The following is an 18,747-nucleotide window of genomic DNA, read 5'->3' as shown; positions in this document are numbered from 1 at the left end:
CCCTGGGACAGTTTCTTTGCCACTCATTCCTCCAGGCTTTGGTACCTGTGGTCCCCATTGGCCATCTCCTTTCCCTTGTTCCCAAAATGGCTTCTCCCTTGCGTGAGGACCTAGGCTCGGGTGTGGGAATGGTCAGTATAAGGAATGTGCACCCAGTACCATCTTAGAGTAATACCTATGGGTACTGTCTATTCCTGGATGGCAGTACCACGATGTGGCTCCTGGAGTCCTGATCTGGGAATGAACGAGCCTCTTAGCCATCTCCATATGTAACTGCAGAGGTTACAGTACCTTGGGGGCTACGTGGAGGTAGTAGGCTCACAGACAGGGAAGATACCTGACCGAGATTTCTAGACCTTATCATTGACTGGGGCATGATATGTAGATCTATTGAGAGAAAAAGCTAGTGGGAAGCTGATACTATATTATAAATAAAAAGCATTGTAACAGATAATGACACTATCCAGAGAACAAGGTTTATATTTAATACCTTTAACATTATTTTTTCCTGATCTTTGAACAAAAGTTCCTACACTTTTCTTTTCCATCAGGACCCACAATTATGTAGCCAATTCTGAACGCAATGGTGCAAAACAGCAGATGCTATAGTAGTTGCATCTGAATTCCTTAGAAGGAAGGTTCCTTAGAAGGTTTTAGGAATTTAAAAATTTTAGACAGAAATGAAGTTATATCTACAATAAAAATTACAAAACATTGCTGAATGAAATTAAGAGCATGCACATACACGTACACACACACACACACACACACACACACACACACACACACAATGAAGATATTCTCTGTTCATGGGCTGGAAGAATTGATATTGTTAAAGTATCCATCCTACCCTAAGTGATTTGCAGACCTAATACAATCTCCATCAAAATACCAATGGCATTCTTTATAGAAATAAAAAAAAATCCTAAAATTTACTTAACCCTGCAAAAAGCCTCTAAAAACCGAAGCTATTTTGAACAAAATGAACAAGACATTCACAGTACCAGCCCTCAAAGTCAAAAGGCCTGGGTCTACATAAATTCTCTGATGATTTACACCGAGTACTTAGGGAAAAAAATCATGCCAATTCTGTGTAATGTCTTATAGAAAATAGAAAAAGGAATATTTCCTAACTCATTCTATGAAACACAATCATCCCAATACCAAAACTAGACAAAGACATTACAACAAAACTATAGACTTAGACACAAAAAGCTTCAAAAAATATTTTCAAATCACATTCAAAAATGTCTGAAAATAATTAGACATCATGTCCAAGCGTGGCTAATCACAGCCATGCAAAGCTGGTTCAATATAAAAACAATTAATGTAATGCATCATGTCAACAGGCTAAAGAAAAATCACAGGATCACACTGATGGATGCAGGAAAGTATCTGATAGAACCCATCATCCATTCATAAAAAACACTGTAGCAAACTGTGAATAGAGATATAACTTTCTCAAATTGGTTTTAAAAATCTACAAAAACTTTTAGGGAGCCATGGTTATACCTTCTCAACACTCTTTATCAGCATCCTTTTGGAAGTCTAAGCTAATACAATAAGAAAAAGAGACTGAGACATACTGTTCAGGAGGAAGAAATGAAACTATCTTCATTTGCAGATGATGTGACTGTGAAATAAATTACCAAAATCAACCATAAATCTCTTGAAGTAATAAGCAACTATCGCAGGGTTGCAGGATATAAGATTAATATACAAAAGCTAATTGCTTTCTTAAATGCCAGCCATGAGAAATGAAATTTCAAATTAAACATTTGGTATCATTTACATCTACATTTGGACTCCAAAAACCAAATACTTAGGTATAAATCTAACAAAATATATACAAGAGCTATACAAGAACACCTAGAAAACTGACAAAATAAATCAAAGAAGTAAGTAAGTGGATGGATGTTCCCTGTTCATGGACAGAAAAAGTCAATATTGTCAAGATTGTTTCAAAGTGATTTACATACTCAATGAAATCTCAATCAAAATTTCAACAAGTTATTTTATAAATAATGATAAGCTGATTCTAAAGTTTATATGAAGAAGTAAAATGACCCAAAATAGTCAGTGCAATGTTAAAGCAGAACACTGTTGAGAGCAGTTATGCCTGCAAGGGCGTGGAACACCAGAAACTCTGCTGATGCCCACGCAAAAGGAAACAGACACTTGAGAAGACACTTCAGTTTGGTGGTTTCTTACAAAACTAAACAAACACCATGCTATCCAGCAATAAATAGCACTCCTTGGTATTTCCTCAAAGGAGTTTAAAACTTATGCCCATGCAAAAATCTTAACAGAGATGTTGATAACAGTTTTATTTGTAATTATCAAAATTTGGAAGTAAGTCTTCCAAATATAATATACGTGCTATTATAAAAATGAGAAAGATGATATACGTAAAGTATGGGGATGCAGACACAGGATGTGTTTAAATAGTGGTTGCTATTATTATTTTCATCAGTTTACTATTCAGTACTAATTTGGCATCATATTTGAGAATATTTTGGTTGATAAGTGAAGCCAAGCTTGTCTTCATTTATCTGAAAACCATAATATAGGTGATTAACTTGTAATTAATTAAAAGTTAAAGCTAAATAATTGAAAAAAATTAATTATCTTTGGGCTTTTTTTACTATGTTACTTACAAGACTGTATAATACCACTTGAAACAAATATAAGTAGTGTCTACAGGCAAATAGCGTTCTTCTTCTTTCTAAAAGAAAAAATATATAATATACTGTTAACTTTATATATAAATACATACAAATATAGACAGTTATGGTTTAGATCTAAAACATCCAGCCAATTTCTCTTGTATGTGGAAGGTGATTGGATCATGGAAGTGCTGGACTTGTCAGTATATTCATCCACTGCATTTTGTATTATTCATCATTTTGCCTTTTAGGAAGAAAAAGAATGCTGTTTGTCTATGGATACTTTCCTATTTGGTTTCTGTGGTATTACACATCACGTAAATAACACAGTATCTTTCACTGAAAAATTGAACTGCACATGCTGTTAAAAGGTAAGTCACCATGAGATGAGATTTGGAGGGGCGCATTCCTGTTCCTGACCCCTCCCTTCTCTCTCTTCTGTCTGCCATGTGTTGAACCACTTTTCCTCTGCCATCTGTTTTTGCTGTAGAGCCAGAAAATTGTAGACAAAAACTGTGAGCCAAAGTAAACCTCTCCATCTTTAAGTTTTAGGTGATGGGTATTGTGTTCCAGCAACAGGAAGTGGCTAAGATTTAGACCTAGGCATAAAAGTCCCTGAGGACTCTTGTCTGAGATTAGAGAAAGAGGAATGAATAAATTCCAAAGCAGAATCAATAAATATACATACAAAATTAATTCAATTCAACTCTTTAGCTACTCTCAATAAGAATTTGCTACCAGGAATGATACATTTAGAAGGGATTTGATAGCTTGCTATTTTTATTATTTGGTATATTTTTCTTCCTCATTGATTTACAATTCAGTTTCAGTTCAGTGCTTCTTAACTGGAATAATTTTGCTCTCCAGGAGACATGTCGAGGCTCTGCTTGGGAAAGCTTTCAGTTATTTCAAAACTTTAATGTTCATACTCAGGTTGTAGGATCTGATGACATTCAGATACACAAGTGACATAGATATCCCTACCTATGCATGTGTATGTGTGTATATTTTTATACGTTACACATTTATATGGCTTCCAATATAAACAAAAGGGATAAGCATTTTTTATTTCCTCATGAATTCTTGAAACTTTATTCATATGCTCAAAAAGACAAATTCAAATACTTTCCACTTTTTTAGGATTTAAAAAGGGTTTACTATATTCATTAGTTCTCTTTCACACATGCTACCTGTGCCCTGAATACAAAGATAATTAAAGAGAAGACACAAGTCTGCAAAGTAAAGGCAGAATCATCACAGGGAGCCTCTGTAGCAGTAGCTTTAGATACACTGGTATGGGCACATCAGCCATCAGTTATGTGGCCAGTAGTTTGTTACTAACATTAAAATACCAGTGACTTAAAATCCTTTATATTTTGTTTGTTTTTGTTTGGCAAACTATGGAAACTCAGCATTGTTCTCAATCTCTGCATTTTTATGTTTTCTTGAAGTGGAGAAAATAGAGCGGAATAAAAAAGTCCTGCTAACAATTGCTCTGGGCATTGTGTCATTGGGGTGCATGATGGAGGCTCATTGATCTGAGAGTTCTACTTTCATTAAAGTAGGGGCTATGAACTTAAACATATTTGTCAGTAAAAAACAATAAGGTAGCGACTTGGGGTATAGCACTTGTCTATCACATGTGCTTCCCAGGTTTCAATTTCTAGCACTGCAAATGAATGAATAAATAAACAAAACAAATTAATGAATCAAATTTTATCAATTAAGATAAAATCAGGTTTTACTTTATAATTTGATATGAAATATATCTAAAACTTAATAAACTTAATTTGATATGAAATATACCTAAAACTTAATGACACAGTGACAAAAATTTTTAAGAACCTGTCATTTGGAGTTACAGTCAATATTATTTAAAACAGATTAAATTAGGTTGAAAAGCTCAAGAGAAAATATAACAGACATTGTTATTCAAGATTCAATAAATTATCATTAAAATCAACTTACTGGGCCTGTAACAACTGGTTTTACAGCATGAACGCCCTGAGAACAATGCATTTCTGCCTTGGGTGATCTGGCATTTGAAAAGAACAGGAAAGAAGAAGTAACTACAAATGCATATAAGATTAATGAAAATTTCCCCACTATTTTTCAACCTAAAAGTTTTAATTATTGTATGCCGATAAGAGAAAGTTTAAAACATCAAAACATTTTATTTCTATTGTATTTTCAGAATGCTTTTGTCTCTATTTTCAGATGTATTTTATGTATGGAAGGAAATGTACTTTAAATCGCAGCTTTGAATCTGAAAGCCCACATTATATAAATGCTTTTTTTTTTTTTAACATGTAAATACATTGACATTCACAGTTAAAAATCTTACCTTTTATCTTGGATAGTACAGGTTTCTGGCACTTGCCACTCAGAAAATAATGTTCCTTCATACTCTAACTTGATCTAAAAAATAGTGACAGAACTCAAATGAAAAGCTATTTCACAATATTTACCTCAGAATTCAGTGGTAGGCTTCAAATTTAGGGTCCTTGTCATTTAAAGAAAAAATAACTAAAATTTAATCCTTTGGAAGCAATATGACAAAAGAAAAATGGTAATGCCTCTAAAAACCTCTGAAGTTAGACTGAGGGTTTTAGCTCAGTGGGAGAATGATGGACTTGCATGTATGAGGCCCTGATTTGATCCCCAGAACTGAAAACCAAACCAAACCAAACCAAACCCAACCAAACCAAACCAAACAAATCTACCTAACAACTTAAAATTGGGAGTTTGAGATTGAACATCAGGCCTTGCTAGCACAACTCTACAAATGAAGTACAATCCAACGGACTTTTAATTTCATTTTACTTAAAAAATAATCTATCAGACATTTGGGAAGATGGTGGAGTGATCAGAAGCAATAAATCAACTGCTCCAAGACTTGGAATCCAGATTGGAAAATAACAATTTTGGGAAGAACATAAGGAGGGAAGTGGATCACTGGGACCCAGGAAAGATCTGAAGAGAAAACTGGAGCCCAGTGAAGAGAGAAAGTGAAGAGACAGAGCACAGTGCAGAAAAAGGGGGTGGGGGACAAGCTGCACTTTAACCCCAGCTCCCAGCTCCCAGCTCCCAGCTCCCAGCTCCCAGGAGGAGAAAGGATTGAACCTACAGAGTCACAGTGAGGACCAGTGACTCCAGAGGTCTCGGGAAAATGCACTGGTGGAATGGAGCAATGGATGCTGTGACAACTGGTGAGGGACTCCAGTCCCAGTGACTGCTGTGTCCCCTAGAAAGAGTCCTTGCCTGGATGTCATTGTAGGATGGGTAACTGAACCTGGAACTCAGGACTCAGAGCAGCTGTGAGTTCACCTTATCTCAGGGCCCTTAGTGTTGAAATGTCACAGTAATTGGGTGAGTGTCAACTGCAGAGGACATCTAGGGTCAGGGAGCCTTAGTCAGCCAGCAAGAGACATCCAGACTGTTGGAGGCCGAACAACACAGGCTTAGCTTCACAACCAGAGGTCGGGCTGAGCCTGAACTTCTGTGGAGTTGAAGGCACCAGAGTGGGCACCCCACCGTGATCCTACCTTGGGGTTATGCAGTACCTATCAGGGCTCAGATAGCCGCCTTTCTCTACCAGTCACAGTAGAGTTACACCCCTGAATCAAACACTACTGAAAATCTGTAGAACCCAGAAGATAACCACAGGCTTGAGATTACAGAGAAAATTATTTTTTTGTCAGTTTGTTTTTCTTTTATCATTGTTTTTGTTTTTTCAGAAGTTCAAATACTTTTTTAGTTTTTATTTTTGTTTTTTTTCTTCTTTCTTTCCCTCCTGTCTTCTTCACCAGTTTCCCAAACCTTGGGTAATCTTTTGTCTTTTCAGGCTTGCTTTTAATCTCTTTTTTTCTTATATTTATATTTACACCTTGTCTCTTTCATATGTTCTTAGTTAAGGGTAAAATCACTCTATTGAGGGGATATTTACTGCATATAATTTCTGATTTCTTTTATATTTTGTTCTATAACTATAAATGGAAAACACAAATAATGCATAGTTTCCTAGATACGTATGAACTACCAAAGCTGAATCAAGAAGATATAAAAATTCTAAATAACCCAATATCAGTCAGTGAAATTGAAAATGTAATTAAAGCCTACCAACAAAGAAAAATCCAGGTCCTGATGGATACAGTGCTGAGTTCTATAAGAAATTTAGAGATCTAATGCCATCACTCCTCAAACTCATTTTTGGGAGAAAATATTATCCTGATACCAAAACCAGAGAATGATCCGACTAAAAAGGAGTACAGATGTAAAAATCTTCAATAAGATACTGTCAATTAGGATTCAGTAAATCATCAAGAAGATTATAACGTCATCCAGTAGGACTAATTCTAGGTATGCAGGGTTGGTTCTATAAATGTAGATCAATGAATGTAATGTACCATATCAACAGAGCAAAGGGCAGAAATCATATAATCATCTCAGTGGATGCACAAAAAGTATTTGACAAAGTATAACACTCATTCATGCTAAAAACCCTAGAGAAAATTACAATAGATGGTCTTTATCATAATCTGATAAAAGTCATCTATAACAAACCAACAGCCACATCATACTAAATGGACAAAAACTGAAAGCTTTCAACCTAAAATACTTAGGAATCAATCTAACAAAAGAAGTAAAAGATCTTCACAATAAAAACTATAATACTCTGAAAAAGGAGATCAAAGAGGATATCAGAAAATAGAAAGATACCACTTGTTCTTGCGTAGGAAGAACCAACATAGTAAAATGACCATACTCTCAAAATTTCTATATAGATTTAATGCAATCCAAATCAAAATACCATTAGCATACCTCACAGAACTAGAAAAAACAATCCTAAAATTCATTTGGATCCAGAAGAGACCTAGAATACAAAAGGAATTCTGGACAACAAAGGTAAGAAAGGACCATCACAATCCCTGACTTGAAATTATACTACAGAGCTACTGTAATTAAAAACAGCATGGTACTGATGAAACAACAGACCTGAGGATCAATGGAACAGACTAGAAGATTCAGAAACAACTCCAAAGCACTCAGTCACCTTATCTTTGACAAAAGGGTCAAACACATTCATTGGAAAAATGATAGGCTTTTTAATAAATAAATGGTGCTGGAAAACTGGCTTTATATATGCTGAAGAATAAAATGAGACCCATGTCTATCACCATGCACTGAGCTAAAATCAAAATGGATCAAAGATCTAAATGTTAAAAGGGAAACACTAAATCTGTTAAAACATAGAATAAGTAGAACTCTGAAAGATGCAAGGGTAGGCAAAGACTTTATGAACAAAATCCCAATTGAACAGGAGCTACCACAAAGAATCAACAACTGGGATCTCATCTTATTGAAAAGCATTTGCACAGCAAAAGAAATCACTTAACAGAGTGACAAGACAACCCACAGAGTGGAAAAAAATTTATGCGAGCAGTTCTTCAGACAAAGAATTAATATTGTAATATATAAAAGGCTAAAAAAATAGATCCTGCAAATTCAAAGATCCAATCCACAAATGGTATCTGAGATAAATAGACATTTGTCAGAAGAAGCACAAATGTCAAATATATGAAAAAAATGTTCAGCATCACTAGTCATTTGAGAAAAGGAAATTAAACCTAAGCCAAGGTCCCATCTCGGTCCAGAAAGCATGAATATTATGAAGAAAACAACCAATAGCAAATGCTGATGGGGGTGTGGGGAAAAAGGAATACTTCTATTGGTGGGAGTGTAGGCTAATGTAACCACTTGGAAATAAGTGTGGAAATTCTTCCAAAAACTAGAATTAGTGGTCTCATTTGACCCAGTTATTCTCCTTCTATCTTCCCAGAAGAATTAAAAACATCATTCTACAGCCATAGATATGCACCCAGGTTTATAGTGGCAGAGTCTGTAATAGCTAAATCTTGGAAGCAACCAAAATGCCCATCGACCAATGAATGGATAAAAAAGATGTCTTGTTTTCCTTTAATACATAAGGGAGTATTACTCAGCCATAGAAAAAGACAAAATTAAGACATTTATAGCTAATGGATGGACCTTTAATCCATAATTATAAATGAAATAAATCAGGCACACATATGTAAATATAGCATTATCTCTCTGGTGTTGAGAAGCCAAAAGTGTAAATAGGAATATAAGTATACAATAGATATTGTGAAATAGGAAGAAACTGTACAAAGGTAAAGAGAAAATAAGCAGGGCCAAGGGGAAAGGAAGAAAGGGAAAGAAAACAGTGAGAAAAGAAGGTTAAAATGAAAACTGAGCTTTGTGAATGAGGAGGGGAAGGGAGTTGAAAAGAGGGGATGAGAATGGGGGGAAAAGAGGAATCAAGATACGTCATTATGTATATCTAAACTGTATCAACAAATTTAAATTTAAAAAAATAAAGTCTATAGCATGGCTGACCATACAGCTATGTCTGCCTAGTTAAGACAGTCCAGCTTACCCTTGTACAATTACTTGCTAAATAACTACTAATAGTATTCTTCATTCTTGATACTTCAGTTTTTAGACAATATACTGTCTATATCATAACATCATTCCGTGAGTATTAATCATAAAATCAGAAAACCACACTGTGTTTTGCTAAATACAGATAAAGAACATGTATTGGAGAAGGGAGCTATGTTAGGATGACAAATGGAATGAAGGCAAGTAAATAAAAATAAAACAATGATTACTCTCTGTTCCATGTTCAAAGTATTTCATATTTAACTGTAGTTTTTAAGAAAAGTCAACACTTACAGCACTTCTGGTACTAATAATGTGATGGTGTGGGCTCTTACTTGAATACCTGTAGAGGAAAGACCAGGTGTGATGGTTAACGCTGATTTTTTCTAAATACAATGGATCTATGCATGGCCAAGGCCCACCTGAGCTGGCAAGAACTCTGTCTTTCTGTCTAGGGGCTCTTCTAGAAAGTGAACTCAGGTAAACTGAGTTTCCCAGTGACCTCAATCCACCCCTTTAAGCTTGTTAGAGCTTTTTGAAGTTATAAAAATGAAATTAAAAAGAAATACATTTTTTGATTATAAACACTGTTGAAGATTGTTGGCTCAAATTCCTTCACTGTAAACTGAGCTTAAATAAAGATAATAAAGATTGAAATTTCAAAAACCAGTCTTTCTCATTTGGAAAACCAAAGAACAAATTTCTGTGGGTCTTACAATCATTTTTGTCCTGTTATCCAGGCTACTTCATTTTCTGTCTAATTCAGCCAAAGCATCACTGTCCAACACATATAATACAAGTCACCTAGGCACATTCAATGTTTCTAATAGCCACATTAAAATCACAAGAATAAGTAGGTGAAATTAATTTTAATAATACACTTTGACATGTAATCGGTATAAAAATTATTAGTGAGGCATTTTACAGTTTTCTTGTACTAAGACTTCCACATGTGATGTGCATACACTCCAATTTCAAGCACTCAAAATCCATGTGTGTCCAGTGTTGTGGTTACTTTTCTCTTGTTGCTGGGACAAAATATCCCACAACCAAAATGAAGACAGCAAAGGTTTATTTATTTTACTGTCTGTGGAGGTTTCGGCCTATAATCAAATGGCAGGGTGGCTTGGCACTGGGGCAACATTTTAAGGCAGCAGGTAGAGCAAAATAGGGGAAACAAGTCTCTTTTTTTCCCCTCATATTGTACACAGGCCATTCCCCCCTGCCCCCAGGGGCAGGTGCAGCACCCCCAAAATCTCTATGCCCTCCTTTTCACAGGATGAGGATATTTACAAAGTAAGGATCAGGTTCCCTGATGAGTTTCTGGGTTAAACTTCTAAACTTCTCAAATTGACACAAAGTATCAATCACAACACCCAGTCACTATCACAAAGCACATCCTAAAAATTTCTTCACTGTCCCTTCACTTAAATAATCTACGTCTATAATGCATACTCAATTACCACTGGAATTTCTCCCTCCCCAATATTTTAAAACAGAAGCATTTTTTTTTTTTTTCTGTTTTGGAAGGAGAAAGTGCTAGGATGTCATATGTAATTCTCTGAGCACAGTTGTCTAAGCCTTAACATTACTCTGAATTCTTTTTCTCAATTGGGGCCAGTTACCAAAATAATGAAACACATTTCTACACGTACAGATCAAGTAAGAAAAGAATGTTAATGTATATTCTATATATTCATAAAGTAAAGTGTACTTTTATTTTTATCAAAGACTTTTCCAGTAAAAGCAAATCACTTTTTACAATATATATTTGAAAATCCATTTTTATGTATTAATATAAAATCCATTTCATTATATAAAAAGATAAACACCTAGGAGAAAGACAAATACCAGTGGCAGATTTTGTAGTCTAATTAACAAAGGAAAAGTATGCAGCTTAATTTGTGTATGAAACCTGTTGGTTAAGTGACAAAACTACCTGTCCTGGCAGGTCCTTTCCACCTGCTTCGTCATCTGCTTCTCCTTTTGGATCTGGCAATAGGGCATGGAGGAAACAGTACCTCAAGGAGTCATATTTCACTTATTAATTAATCTGAGACAGTTATGCCATCCTTCTCATCTTCACTCTCCTAATTGTCTTAATACTTAATGTATTGTTGCTGAAAACAGATCCGAGAGGGCTGAAGCTGTGGCGTGTTCAGCTACACCATGTATTGAGCTTTTTTTTTTTTTTTTATAATGGAAAGTTCATTATTGTTTGACTCTTGGACCATAAAAATGTATCTTTCCTGCTCCCAGCAGTAATTCCCATCCCTCCTACCAGCTCTTTAAAATCAAACAGGAGGGCCTGGGGGTATAGCTCAGTGCCCTGGGTCCCATCCAGTACCCACCCTTTCCTTCAGCTCCCCATAGATGAGTCCCTTCCTGATGTCACTTTTTCACTCTATGTCCAGCCTATAGAATAAGACATTTGAGTAAACCATATTCTCTCAAATATCTTCTCTTTCTCTCACCCGGTTATACCTATCCAGGAATTGGTCTTGGGTAGGTCCTGCTGTTGAGCATCTAACAGAAGCACACATTAAAACATTCACAAGGACAGCTTCAGGAAACTCAGAAGTCCCATGAAACCTACTACAGAATACATTCATATGTGACAAATTATCACAGAAAGCACTTTCATTTTTAAGAAGAAAATAATTCATTACAATTGAGAAATAATAGAATAGACCACTAGAGAAAACACGCTCTTTTTCAAGCACACACGGAGTATTTATAAAACTAGATATTGCAAGTATCAACAAACTTCCCAGAACTGGCTTCATGTAGACCAGGTTCTGACTATATAGTATAATTAATGGAGATGTTAATAACAAATGATAAAAGCCTTGCATATTTGGAATTAAAAACAAATCCTAAATAATTGGAGGGTTACAGGAAAGACAATGATCAAAGTTTAAACTAGCCGGAAGTGAATAGTGACGAGATTATACAACAGTCCTTACGGGATGCAGTCAAGCAGTGCTCTTAGGGACATAAATACCATTAAGAATCATGTCAGAAAAGCATAGACTATTAGCTAATGGTCTAACTAAGGCTGTTAGAGAGCATCAGAATAAACAGAAAAAATAGCAGGATCAAAAGGTGAAATCAATAAAATGCCGAACAAAAACATGAAGATGAGCATGGAAGCCACGTCACTCTTCCCCAGCCCCTAACGTGACTGTGTTTACTAGCAAGCGGTACAGGCTGAATAGAGGAGACTTCCCTAATTTGGCTTTCAGTTTAATTAGTGAGTCTGGCTGAGGCTGTGTATAGGTTTTCAAGATAGCAAGCAGTTACCATGGGGCTAAGATATAATATCTCCACTGAGGCCAGCATGACTCCAGAGGAAAATTCTTTCCCAGAATTGGCTACCAAGCAGGTTATTTGCTAACCATAACCTAAATCTGGCACTTCTACCTCTTTGTAAGAATACTTTGTTTCCTGTGTTACAAGTCTTGCCTGCCCAGCCACCTGTCTAGTGTACCCATTTTCCCCAATGATCAATAAATACCAAGGTCTGGCTGCCTGTGGCCTTTTGTCCCCCCTGAACAACTGGTCATCCCAGATCCCTGCGGCACTGATATTTTGTTGCTTGTTCTTGTGGTGGGCTGTAACACTTGGCAGATCGGACCACTGTAGGGGTCTCCAACAGATGAGTAACACAGACAGGCTCACAAGATTGATCATGACCAAAAACATATAATGAAAGGAGGCCATAATTATAGATAAGATAGATATTAAAAGCATAAACATATAGCTCAATTATATGACAGCTTTGAAAAATTACATGGAATAAATATTTTTGTATGTTACCAAAATTGACTCAGTAAGAAATAAAAAGCTTAAACAGCTGTATAAGGCACTAGTTTAAAATCTTACCAGAAACACTGAGTTTTGGGATTTTTATACATGAATTCTACCAAAATTTTCATGGTAAAAATTACCCTAAACTTACATAAACACTTTCAAAAAATTGAAAGAAAGCATTCTTGAACATATATATGGAGAGAGAGAAATTTCTGCAGCAAATCTGAGATTACACAATATTTACTGAATAGGAAGATTTAATATTCATAAAGATGTCATTCCGAGCCACTGTCAATTCAATTCAAACCCTAAAAGACACCATGTGGTACTTAACCTTCTGATTTTAACATGTGTGTGAATGTGTGAAGGTCCAAGAATGATCGAGACACTGTGGGAAAAGAACAGGGAATGGGACGCCCTATGAGATATTAGACTTACTAGGAACCTAACTAACTAAGGCATCTGGCTGGGGATATAGTTCAGTGGCATAAATGCTGGCCTTACAAGTGGGACATTATGAGTTCGATCCCTGGAACCAAAAAAAGCAAAAACAACAAAAACTTGGCATCTAATTAAGACATTTGGCACAGGTACAACAACAGGCAAATGGACCAATGACAGAATAGAACATAATAATAAACCAGAAAATGTTATAGAGCAGAGGGAGTATATCTGATCAACTGAGAAAAAGATAAATGAAGCTGGAAAAATGAATCTGGACTCATAAGGAAAAAGAAGCAACTATCTTTACCTTGTATCATTTCAAAAAACCAACTCCACTGGGATTGAGAACATGTAAAAGACAAAATTACAATAATTTAAAGATCTTAATTGACTTTATTTACAATCCTACCATGGGACAACACTTTATTCTCTAAAGAAGTCTGATCGGCAGCAGAAAAAGTTGGTTTCATAGACAGAAAAGGGCTGAACATAACAGACTGGTCTATTTCAATGTTTTTTGGAAAGGCAGAAATCTGGAAATAGAACAATAGAAAAATAACTGATTAGTAAACATTATTGTTTTCTCTGTTACTTTTTATAAAGATTAAAGCAGAGAGGGAACTTAATTATCATGGTGATTGAAGCTGACCTGTTTCAGAATTTGGCTGCTACCTCTGCAGATTTCCCTACTCATAACAACTTGGTTTGGGTTTTGATGACATAGAATTTCGGGGTGAGCAACCCCATGTTAGTCTGTTCTATTACACAGCTGACAAAATTCAGGCTAAACAATGGTCTCCAAAAATTTTATTTAACAAATTTAAATGTCAAAAACAAAATGTTAATGCTTTTAGAAGAAAAAAAAGGCCTTGAGGCAGGGAAGAGTTTCTTAACCAAGAAACTTCTCACCCGACCTCCCCTGAAAGCTAACAAACAATAAAGTTTTAAAAATCATGTTAAGTTTAAGACATTTTATTCTTTCTGTACTGTAGTGCTGAGGTTTGAACACAGGTCTTTACACATGTTACTCAAGTGCTCTACCACTGAGCTGCATACCCAGTCCCGAAATTATATGTTCAAAAGGACACCTTATTAAAGTATAAAATTCAGGGCCTGGGAATTTAGCTCAGCAGTGTAAGCGCCTGCCTGGCAAGTGTGAGGTTGTGAGTTCAATCTTTGGTACCAAAAAAAAAAAAAAATAAAATAAAATAAAATTAAATAAAATTAAATAAAATTCAGAGACTGTGACAGCCATAACAAAAAATAACATCTTTGTTCTCATTAACATCTAAATGAACCTGAGCATTTTCTTCAGTCATGTATGTTAGTCAGCATTGGCAAACAGCCCTGGAAGCCAAATTCTACACTTTTATAAATAATTTTTATTGGCATACAATCACACACATTTGTTTACTATTGTCGGCATGTGCTGTCTCATACTAGGGCAGAGAGCTGAACAGTTGTAACATAAACTGTATTGCCAGAAAAAGTCTAGAATATATACTCTGCCATGTCCTTTACAAAAACATTTGGTGACCTCTGGTGTTCAAAATAAAAAAGCTTATAAACTCCCTGAATTCACAGGCCATCATTAATATCAGTGATCATGGCTTATGGGTCTATCTTTTGCATGGGCTGAGAGCTCTAAGTACACCAATATATTCGAGCCTCATAATAATCCAACCAGATGTTTTATCCTTATTTTGTGTCTCAGCCTCCCAAAGGGCTGCAATTGGAGATGGGTGCCAGCACCCCAAGCTCTCTGACTCCTTCATCTATCCAATGAGATATACTTTGGAAAGGGAAGCCTTTTCCTCATTGTACGGAAACTTCTACAATGGTTTATTGTTGGTATTCATAAATGTTAACGTTATAGGCAACTCAGTTAGATAGAAATATTATAGGCAGTCAAACAGGGCTGGGCCCTCAAAGGAGCCAGTGTAGAAAGGCAGACACCTTGTAACTAGGGAACTCAGACACCTCCCTGTGAGCCACGCCTCAAGACAAAAGATAAGTTAAACATACCCGCACACTTCCTAAGGATAAGTATCAGGGATTGATAGTCTAACTAGGTCTCTATCACCCTGAGGAAGCTAGTACTCATCATGCCAACTCCTTACAGGAAGAGTCACTGTTCTATATTTATGGCCACTTGCTATGTGACCCATTTCCCTATTTGTCCCCAATTTAATCAATTTTACCTGAGCAATTAATTTTATTGGTTGGCCATTGTTCTGTCCCACCTCATGCCCACCTCGTGAGTTTTCCCCACTTTAGACCTGCCTCACCTGTTTTTTAATTCTATAAAAGCCCCTAGAAAAGACAAACTTTGACAACTCATTTGGGAGCCCTTCTGTCTCTCAGATAAAGGATTTCTTTCTCTCAATAAATACATACTGCTCTGAATCTCTGTTGTTCCTAAAATTCATTCTTTGACTTTAGAGTAGGTTGGAGTTTTATTCCCCCTATATCATTAATATTAGAGAATAATTATCTTTATAGCAAAAATAGAATAGTTGGGGCTGGGGATGTAGCTCAGCAGCATAAGCACCTGCCTGGCAAACCCAAGGTTGTGAGTTTGAACTCTGGTACCCGAAAAAAAGAAAAAAAAGAGAACAGTTGAAGAGTGTTATCTTCTGGTTAATCAGCTGGATTTTAACCTGAGTATGTTGAAAATCTTTCTAAAATATTTTACAAACCTTCCAGTGCAACAATTACTAAATACTAAACAAAAATCAAACCTGCATTAAAGATCTCTTAAAACTTTATAACATTTTCATTCAACTCCTCTTTTATAAGAATTACCTTTCCTTACATTTGTAAAGCATTTGTATCATATAAAGCACTTTCACATAATTTACTCTGTTCCAACTACCTTATCCATTGCTACTTGTCCTTTTAAAATGCCGCCCCCTGCTAATTTCAGGAGGTGACATTTAGGATCTCATTTACTCCTCTCCTTTTTGACAGCAGTTTGCAGAAATGGAAGGCAGCCCATGTGTTCATTAATGGATGGATGAAGAAAATATGAGATTTACATGGAGTACTATTCTGCCATAAAGAGAGAAAAACTTGAGTCATTTGTAGGAGAAAAGGTTTACCTGGAGTCCGTAATAGTAAGTGAAATAAATGAAATACACAAGCTAAGTAACACATGGTTTCTCTTATATGGGAAGCCCAAACTGTACATAATGAACAAAATAAGAAATAGGAAGTAGGAAGATACAGTAGATCTTTCTTAAATGGGAAGGGAATCAAGAAATGGAGGGAGAGGAAGGAAAGGGGATGAAAAAGGGAATTAGGATGTGTCATGTGCATGTTCCGACCCTCCACAAAGAACATAAACATCATGTACTGCAAACTTGTACTAGTAAAAAAACAGTGGGATTCCATTTTACGAATTCAGCCAGAGAGGGGCGCCAGAGAAACAAATAAATAAAATTTAAAAAGTGGAAAATTCAGAAAGCGGCAGCTGTTCAGGAGACAGCAGCATGAAGATCCCATCAGTCTTCTGAGGGAACTAGAAGAGAGCCTTAAGACGCCAGGAAAGGTGGGATTGGGGGAACCAGCGCGGTGATCTGCTTCCTGAGCTGGGGGACAAGGCAGCGGTCTAGTAGGGCCAAGGGTATTGCAGGCTCGGCCCGGGGGTGGGGGTGAGGGGACGACTCTGCCCTGTCTGGTCCCCGAAACTAGCGTTTGTCTACCTCCACAGTGCTGAACTGCAGCAGCTCAGCTCCAGCAGCAGCGCCACCACCCGTGTGGCTGACATGATACAGAGTCCTCGCCCCAACGTCCTCGGCTCAGCGTCCGGGCCACACGTGCCTGCAAAGGGAAAGACAAGTGATCTCAAAGTTAGCTGGTGCCCTAACTTTCTAAAATATAGACTAGATTTTAGGGAAGGGCATAGCCAAACCCCTTGGCGAAAAATCCGAGTTGGTCAAAAGGTGTATTTTTTTAGTCACTGTATTGTTTAGCTCAAATATTGGTGTGACGGTTTAGCACCACTGTTCTAGCAAATACATATCTGGCAGATGCACTGTGAACACAATCTACTCTGTGCCCAACACTGTCTCGGGCATTTTTCAATAAATCAGACAGCGTTCCTGTTTACAATGAGCTTATTCTGTGATAAAGCTGAGATAAATACATTATCATACACAGGGAGACCAAACAATCTGAATCCTCAGAGGTCAGTGCGCAGTAGTCTTAGTTTGTAGTAGGTTCTCAATGTGTACTGACAAAGCATTGGGTAGAAATAGTAAGACAGTGTACTACAATGGGCTGTGAGGACCACTGTAGAAGATGATAGTTCATAAGTTTGGGAGACACTACACACAAGGCGATTTTGTCCTGCTCCCAATTTTTTTTTTTTTTTTTTTTTTTTTTGGTACCGGGGATTGAACTCACGACCTTGCACTTACCAGGGAAGTGCCTGAGTCACTGGGTTAAATCCCCAGCCCTTTTGGTAGAAATTTTTAAAAATCAGAATTAGACATCATAATTAATTCGCATTGCAGTCGAAAGAGTATTAAATCAACATTTGGGATACTCTGGAATATACCCACAATTGAAGCTAAGCGAGGGTAGGGTATCTTACATGCAGTCTGCCAAAGTACCAATCTGAGCCGCACTAGGGTAAGTTACATAGCTTGAAAACCTATAAAATGGGCTAGTGTGCAGCTTAGTGGCAGAGTAATTGCCTAGCATACTTGAGACCTTGGGTTTGATCCGCAGCACTAGAAGGAAAAAGCAAATCCTATAAAACGAGGACACCCACGTACATTATATGATTGTGGGGATTAAAAATCCCAGTGCATTCCAGTACTGTATCTGCATGTCCTGTATAAAGTAGATAATTCGCTCTCTTCGAGCCGCGGTCACTAACATGCAAAATGAAACAGGTTAGGGCTCTACTGATCTCCAAATTTCCTGGTTACACTTTTACTGCTTTACTTTTGAGTTTGCCCTTTTTTATCCCTGTCACCATTTCTGCTCTTCTAGAACTTTAACTTTCAATTTATACGGTCCAATTCTATCTTATTTGTGTTTTGAAATTACCTTCTTTGTGTTTTGTAAACTTTATCTCCTTCCTCAATAAAAATTAGTATTTCAAAAAACAAAAGAATTCTTTCAGTTCTTAAAACCAACTGGCACCAAATTACGTCGCTCTACGCACAGCGTTGCACGTCGGGAGATGTAGTTCGACGCTCCTCACAAGTCTACGTATCTCTCAAATTTGAAAACCAGAGGAAAGGTGGGTAGGCGGGGCGTGATGGGCGATGCGCGCTCTAAGCCCCGCCCCTTCCGCTCGCGGGATTCGCCTGAGTGACACTCCTGGCCACGGAAGGGGCGTGGCCTCAGT

At 36.8% G+C, this 18,747-nt stretch overlaps 1 protein-coding gene across 1 annotated transcript; it reads right to left on the bottom strand.

Annotated features, from left to right (window-relative positions):
- Positions 1 to 2,601: 2,601 nt before the first annotated feature.
- Positions 2,602 to 18,746, bottom strand: LOC134473199 (cation channel sperm-associated auxiliary subunit epsilon-like). The gene is made up of 6 exons (XM_063236760.1): positions 18,444 to 18,746; positions 17,090 to 17,207; positions 9,423 to 9,471; positions 5,011 to 5,084; positions 4,635 to 4,701; positions 2,602 to 2,725 (listed from the first exon to the last, which is right to left on the bottom strand). Exons 2-6 carry the CDS (start codon positions 17,152 to 17,154, stop codon positions 2,654 to 2,656), a joined length of 327 nt encoding a protein of 108 aa, XP_063092830.1. The 5' UTR covers positions 17,155 to 17,207; positions 18,444 to 18,746; the 3' UTR covers positions 2,602 to 2,653.
- Between the last annotated feature and the right edge of the window lies 1 nt (position 18,747).

This window comes from Cavia porcellus, unplaced genomic scaffold, assembly GCF_034190915.1.
Source record: "Cavia porcellus strain 051 isolate PalLab524CR breed Dunkin Hartley unplaced genomic scaffold, mCavPor4.1 scaffold_26, whole genome shotgun sequence".
Lineage (NCBI taxonomy): Eukaryota > Metazoa > Chordata > Mammalia > Rodentia > Caviidae > Cavia > Cavia porcellus.
This window is presented reverse-complemented; position numbering and strand designations above follow the sequence as displayed.